Raw genomic sequence first — 6,659 nt, 5'->3', positions numbered from 1 at the left:
CACACACACACACACACACACACACACACACACACACGTGTTGATCATCAGGTGAAAGGATCAGAAGTCTCAGTAGAGCTCGCCGAGTGAGGAGAACATTGACCAAATCTTTCATTTGCTTTTAAAGTCCATCTCTCATCTCGTCTGTGTACAACACATGAACTGATGGAGGACTGACCTCTGCTTCAAACACACACATTACAATCTGATTCTTTACCTCGGACACAGAATGACTGAGTTAGACATGCTTTGAGGAAATCCCACCACAGAGATGAAAGGGGTCCAGAAAAGCACACACACCTGTAGACACTTCGTGTCTCACACAAACAAACAAAATCATTTGATGCCTAAAAGTGACAGTTTACCCAAAGGTGAGAATTCTGTCATCATTTAATCACCCTCACGTTACGTCAAACCAAACACAAAAGAAGATATTTTGAAGAATGTTGATAATCAAACAACACAGAACTCCGTTGACTTCCATTGTATGAACACAAAACCACGGAGACATTTCTCAAAATATCTTATTTTGTGTTTCACCGAAGAAAGACTCGCAGACAGTTATTTGGTGATCTGTAGCTTTAAGGTTGAAAAAAGATCTGGCAGCCCACACAGAATCTGTGCCCACAGTTACGGAATAAAACCGTTCCTTCACACTCCTACTTGTGTTTTATACACATATCGTGGCGTGGTTTCAGCCGTATGTAACACATTTTACACCTTCCATCAACTCAGCGTCCACCTGAAGAGTGACACGTGACAGCAGCGCAAGAGCCGAGACGTGACTCTAAACATGAAAATAAATCCAGAACATCAACAAAAATGCTTCTTGACTCGCCACCTCACAACAACAGACTGAATCTAGAACCCAAAACACATGACAGAGAGAAGCCTTTCCAAACATGTATGTTCTTATACACACGCCATACATCAGCTGCTTCTTTATGAACAGCGACCTGACCCGTCAGCCGTCGACACAAAGCTTTAGATTCTAGATGAATGACGCTGGATTACATTCAGACGGAGTCCAGTGTTTCCAACAGAACACAAGTAATGAACACTGAACCAAACGCTTCTCTGTTCACTGTGTCTGTGTGGATGCTTCCACTCTTCCACGTCACGCATGTGACTTATTGATTTCCTAGGAATTTGAAATCAATATCTATTTTCTATCAGGTGTCTAAGCCACTGACCGCTGGGGGGTCGTGAAGGTGAAAGACACAGCTGAATGTGCATTAAACAAACCTCCCATCAGCAGATTTCACACAAACCTTCACATCACTGCTCCACACGTCCTCTGAGCTCATCTCAAACGAAACCGCTTCATGTGAAGAGCTGGTCAAAGGTCAACGCAGGAACACTGACACGGTTAAATTTACTAATGTCTAAATGACAGATCTATATCAATCTTGAATTATCCACCACGGCACGTAGTTTGTTAAGTGTATGAAAATGGCCGAATAATCTTTACATGTATAAATTAGAATATAAAAACATGCGGTGTGTGTGTTTTAGAGCGAACATGACCTCCAATAAAGCTCATAGCAACACAGATGAACATTGTACTATTTATCCAAGATACTATTCCAAGACAAAATCCAACCACATGTCATTAAATTAACTATTTGATTTGTCAACAACAGATACAACAGGACACGAGCCACTGTGTCTATAATCTCCACTTCCTTATAAATCCAATTCCAACACATCATTTAGAAAAAGAAGATATGATAGACTGTATGATTTTAAGTTTGAGTGCATTATAAGGAGTGGATTATTCACCAACATTGACTGCAGCAGCTTCGGTATGATGAAAATTAAACAAGATCAGAAGATAAAGTAGAGAACCGAAGTAAATAAAACACCACAACAGCTTGTGTTCTGCGTTCTAAACCAGACCCTGTGTCAATGATCTCCACTAAACATCTCCAGCTCAAGATGTTTGAGCTGGCATGAGACTGAGCAACAGGTCCAGAAACACGCAGATGCAGGAAGCAGACAGACATCATTCGCGATCCTCCTCTCTCACGTCAAACGAGGTTTCGATAGAAATGTGTCGCAAATTATTTTAAAGGCTCTTTTTGCTCACACTGCGGACTGCGGGTGTGGTGACTGCATCAGCTCTCTCTCTGTCTCTCTCTCTCTCTGTACGTCTCTCTCTCTCTCTCTCTCTCTCTCTCTCTGTCTCTCTCTCTGTCTCTCTGTACGTCTCTCTCTCTCTGTGTCTCGCTCTCTCTCTCTGTCACACTCTCAAACACACACACAGTACATCCACAGTCAAACCATAAATATATCGCCTTATTCAACATCGCCCTTCTTAAAGGCGCATTACGCATATATCGCCAATTTCGATACTCGAACTGTAAAATCACTTCGGTCTCACGAGCACATACTGTACCGTAATACACCCAAATCACACCTGATCTTCATACCGGAGTGAATCCAGTTCATATTTAATGAGCGTTGTAATCATTTTGTTCTGAAGTCTTGCGCAATTGTCTGAGAACCACTTTGATACCCAAACATTTAACGCCTTTAACACCAGCGTAACTATAACAGACAATTATTTGACAACGTGTCTCAATTGTAAGTATTTACAACACGTTTAGCAATAAAGTGCTTTCATGTACCGGACTGACCTCCCAATCGATTGAATCCCAGTCGTCGGTGAACATTCGGCGTCTGTGAGCTCGTCCGCTCGGCGGCACTACGGATGATCAGATGCGCTCCCGGTAAAACCGCATCAAATCACTGCCGTACAGCTTGAACTCGGCAATCGACATATTCCGACCACGAGAGTGACTGGAGACGAGACTGATACGTTCACGCAGAGGTTGGAGTTGCGCTTTCCTTTACATCGGAGCTGCGCGCAAAAGCGCTGCGCATCTGACAGCCGTTGTGCCATGAGGAATTAAAGGGGCGCAGACACGCACACACACGCTTTGGTTGACTATCCCCGTGGGGACAGTCCATAGGCGTAATGTTTTTTATACTGTACAAACTGTATATTCTATCCCCTATCCCTAACCCTATCCCTAAACCTAAAGATCATAGAACACTTTTTGCATTTTTAGATTTCAAAAAAATATTGTTCTGTACAATTTATTAGCTTGTTTGCCCACGAGGACCTCAATTTTGGTCCCCACGGTGACACGAGTCCCCATGTGTTGGTGTGTATTCAGGTTTAGGTCCCCACTGGGATATACAAACATGAACACACCCACACACACACACGCACGCGCGCGCGCGCACGCACACACACACACACACACACACACACACACACACACTCTCTCTCTCATTACTCAAGTACCCGTGAATGCAACCTAAAGTAACATGCACTTGTTCAAGGCTTGATCAAGGGTGATGATTGAAGTCTAGTGGAGTTCGAACCGCCAGCTCTCAGTCAGCAGCACGCATCTTACCATGGGCTGGTGGTGCAACGTGTTCGTCGGGAACAGTAACAGGGAAAAGTTGTGTCCAACCTGTTTGTGAATTGATTAGTATACGTATAACCACATTTTTACGACAAATACCCTATTGTTACTGTAGCAAAATTAAGGTGAATTTGTGGTTAACATGGTTTAACTAGTAACTACGTTTTTGTTTGTCGTATCTGTAGTAACACTGTGGTTAATTTTCGTAAGGCGTGGATTTGCCTGCTTATTTTGTGTTCTTATGTTAAACATACTGATCCTTCTATTTAAGAAATGTCATTTGAAAATGTAACCTCATCACTAGTCCACAGGACTTGCCTTTTCTTATGTGCACAAGACGGAATTTGTACCAGAATTACAATATTTAAGAGAGCACATAATGTTCTCACCGTGTTTCATTGACTACTTTGCAACCTGCTAAACAACAACAAAGTTGAACGCCTTCTGGTTTTACTAAATGAACTGGGACCCATAGAGTGACAAATAATGACCTTCAGATAACTCAAAAGAGAGAGAGATAGAGAGAGAGAATGTTACCATGAGCACGGCGATGATGCTGTGCTGCTGTGCGCAGCGGACGCTGGTCGTGTTGTGTCCGGAGCCCGTTATGTGGCACCCGTCCGCCCTCCAGCCGCCGTGTCCATCCAGCAGGTCAAAATCCCAGTGTGCTGCGATGGGGTCTACACCCACCGAGAAGTGTCGGAGAGCGACGGTAACGGGCTGCACGGGGCTACACCCATCTGCACATGAGAGCAACACATTGCGTCAAACAAAGTCCTCAAGTCTTGCAGTGCAACCATATGAAATACGCGCGCGATGACACGGACAAACCGAAGCGCGCTTGTGTGACATCTGATGGCCGGTGTCAATGTCGTCCTGACACTCTCTTCGTGCAGCATCTCGTTGTTTTTTTATGAACGGCAAATAAGCGCACGTGTGAAAACGCAACGCAACTGTTGCAGCAGCAGCATCACGCACGCAACGCGACTCCGATGCGCCTCTGTGACGCCGTTACAATATCCCGTCAAAATGCATCTATTCCTTTCCAACAGTCCATACGTGTTTGCGCATATCTAGGGTGCACTGGGGAAAAGAAATAAACCGCAGGGAAAATGTCAGTCTTACCTAATTTGGTGAACGCAACTGGTGTGGAAACGCTTCTGCGCTTGCCATCATCCGCAAGATTTGACGAATTGCCCGTGCACGGAAAGAGCTTTCCATTGCGAAAGACGATGAGCTGCAGTTTACAGGTGCAGTTATCCACAGGCAGCGGCAACTGAATGGAGGCGATGGCCAGTGTGTTCTGCAAACGGGAGAATGGCTGTTAAGCGCAGTGGCATGTGATGCGCAGATGCGCGTCCGTGAGCTCTTCTCATTGACTAGAGGAAACTGCTGGGGAAACAGTGGCTTTATCGCCGCAGAGATGAAGATGATGTTGTCTCTCACATCACCTCACCTCACCTCCCCACCAGCCCCTGATTCCCCACTGATGAAAGAAATACATCTCCATCAATCTGCCTGTGGAAGAACATCACCGCATCTGTTAGCAGCGAATGAGTGGTGTCAGCAGCAACACCTGAGGGAGAAACAGCATGTTATTCTGGCCTTTTAGAATTCAATTTCTAGATTAAAGCAAGCCAATAAGCAGATGTTCAGACAGACACCGAGCACACATCTTGGAAACGGTAAATGGGGTTAAACTGCAACGCTGTGTGACGCATTCATGTTGGATTAAAAGCATTTAGTCATTTAACGTATGAAAGGTCTCCTAAACAACCTTTCCAAAGGGATGTTATTTACAGTTCAGGTGCTATACATCTATTAAAACCATCTTGGCAGTAAAATTGACATCAAGTTTATATCACTTCTTACAATTTGCATGGTTGCAAAAGCAGCTTTACAGAAAACACAAAATAGAAATCTTCAGGGTAGTAGTTGGACCACAGTATCAGTGATTTTGTTGTGCCTTTTGGGGGAAACTATTGTAATTACTCAACTTACTTTTCCTAAGATAAAGAGGCTTTACACAGCATCAAGTTCAAGTGCAACACGTGTAAGAAAGGGTCCTTGAAAAGGTTGCAGTCAGCATCAGGCAGAGCTCCAGGAATGAGAGTGAAAGAGGAAAACCAGCAGTGAGGACTTTCATTCACAAAAGTGGGCAGCACTTTATTCATCATCACATGATTTCCATATGTGAGTCACGGCTCCAGAGGAGAGCCAGCATCCTTTACCCAGAGTGCACTGCCACATTCCAGAAGCACTGTTTGCATTCAGATGTAAAACACATCAGCTCCATTTTATTCTTCTATTACGATGGTAAATTTAGCATTTTTATAGATTTACTTATTTTGATATTAAATCGTGCTCCTCACAATAGTACATATACATGTTCAATACATTAGTGCCTTGGCAAATATATGCATGTACCAGCCTTGTAGTTACACAATGCAAAAATACAATTATTATAATGTCCGTAAATATGCAGGAACAAAATATTTCACATAAAAACAGACAGCACTTTTTTTCTACTGAAAAACAAATATGAACAAATTCAATGATTGTTTTATTGTAAAGGTTTGTACTGAACATGATATAGACAGTAATGTGAGCAGGTCTAGTATTCTGTTCATTTCATCAGTATTAAGTCACACCAACGTTCTGAAAATAAAAAACTAAACTGGCTTTGTCTTTATGTCATTGCTACACATCTCTCCACGAGTGTTATGAATATTAACAACATAAGATGAGATAAAACACAATGAACAGTCACCCGTTTATCTAATCCACACACATCTCTTCTGCGTCGACTCGTTTCTATTGGTGAGTTAGAGAGCTAATGATGAATGATGCTTGACTGTTGCTATGACAGCCCGTCCTCACAGGTGACACCTCTCCAGAGGACAACTGCCAATTGGATTCTATCTTAAACCGCTGGCGAGTAAACAAAGACAGGCACAATTCTGCTGTGATATTGTGAAGAGGACATTGATTTTCATTTACTCGTGAATCGCTCTCTGTGTGTGAGAAAAACAGAAGAAAACTCAGGCTGTCACCTCCATCTCTCTCTCTCTCTTTCACCTTCTCTCTCTCTCGCCCTCTCTCACTCTCTCTCTTTCTCTCTCTCTTTCACCTTCTCTCTCTCTCGCCCTCTTTCTCTCTCTCTTTCACCTTCTCTCTCTCTCTCTCTCTCTCTTTCACCTTCTCTCTCTCTCGCCCTCTCTC

General features: G+C 43.4%; 1 protein-coding gene across 3 annotated transcripts in view; it reads right to left on the bottom strand.

The window, feature by feature from the left end:
- Positions 1-6,659, bottom strand: part of LOC130558912 (adhesion G protein-coupled receptor A1) — a 64,258-nt gene that overhangs the window by 26,680 nt on the left and 30,919 nt on the right. For 2 of the 3 annotated variants that reach the window (XM_057341636.1, XM_057341637.1), the window contains 2 exons: positions 4,563-4,740; positions 3,975-4,177 (listed from right to left, as the gene is read on the bottom strand). The exons of the other annotated variant lie outside the window; for it this stretch is intronic. In XM_057341636.1, the coding sequence (XP_057197619.1) occupies positions 3,975-4,177; positions 4,563-4,740 (381 nt within the window). The remainder of the gene's footprint in view (positions 1-3,974; positions 4,178-4,562; positions 4,741-6,659) is intronic. 3 annotated transcript variants of the gene reach the window in all.

This window comes from Triplophysa rosa, linkage group LG9 (assembly GCF_024868665.1).
Source record: "Triplophysa rosa linkage group LG9, Trosa_1v2, whole genome shotgun sequence".
NCBI classification, from domain to species: domain Eukaryota; kingdom Metazoa; phylum Chordata; class Actinopteri; order Cypriniformes; family Nemacheilidae; genus Triplophysa; species Triplophysa rosa.
This window is presented reverse-complemented; position numbering and strand designations above follow the sequence as displayed.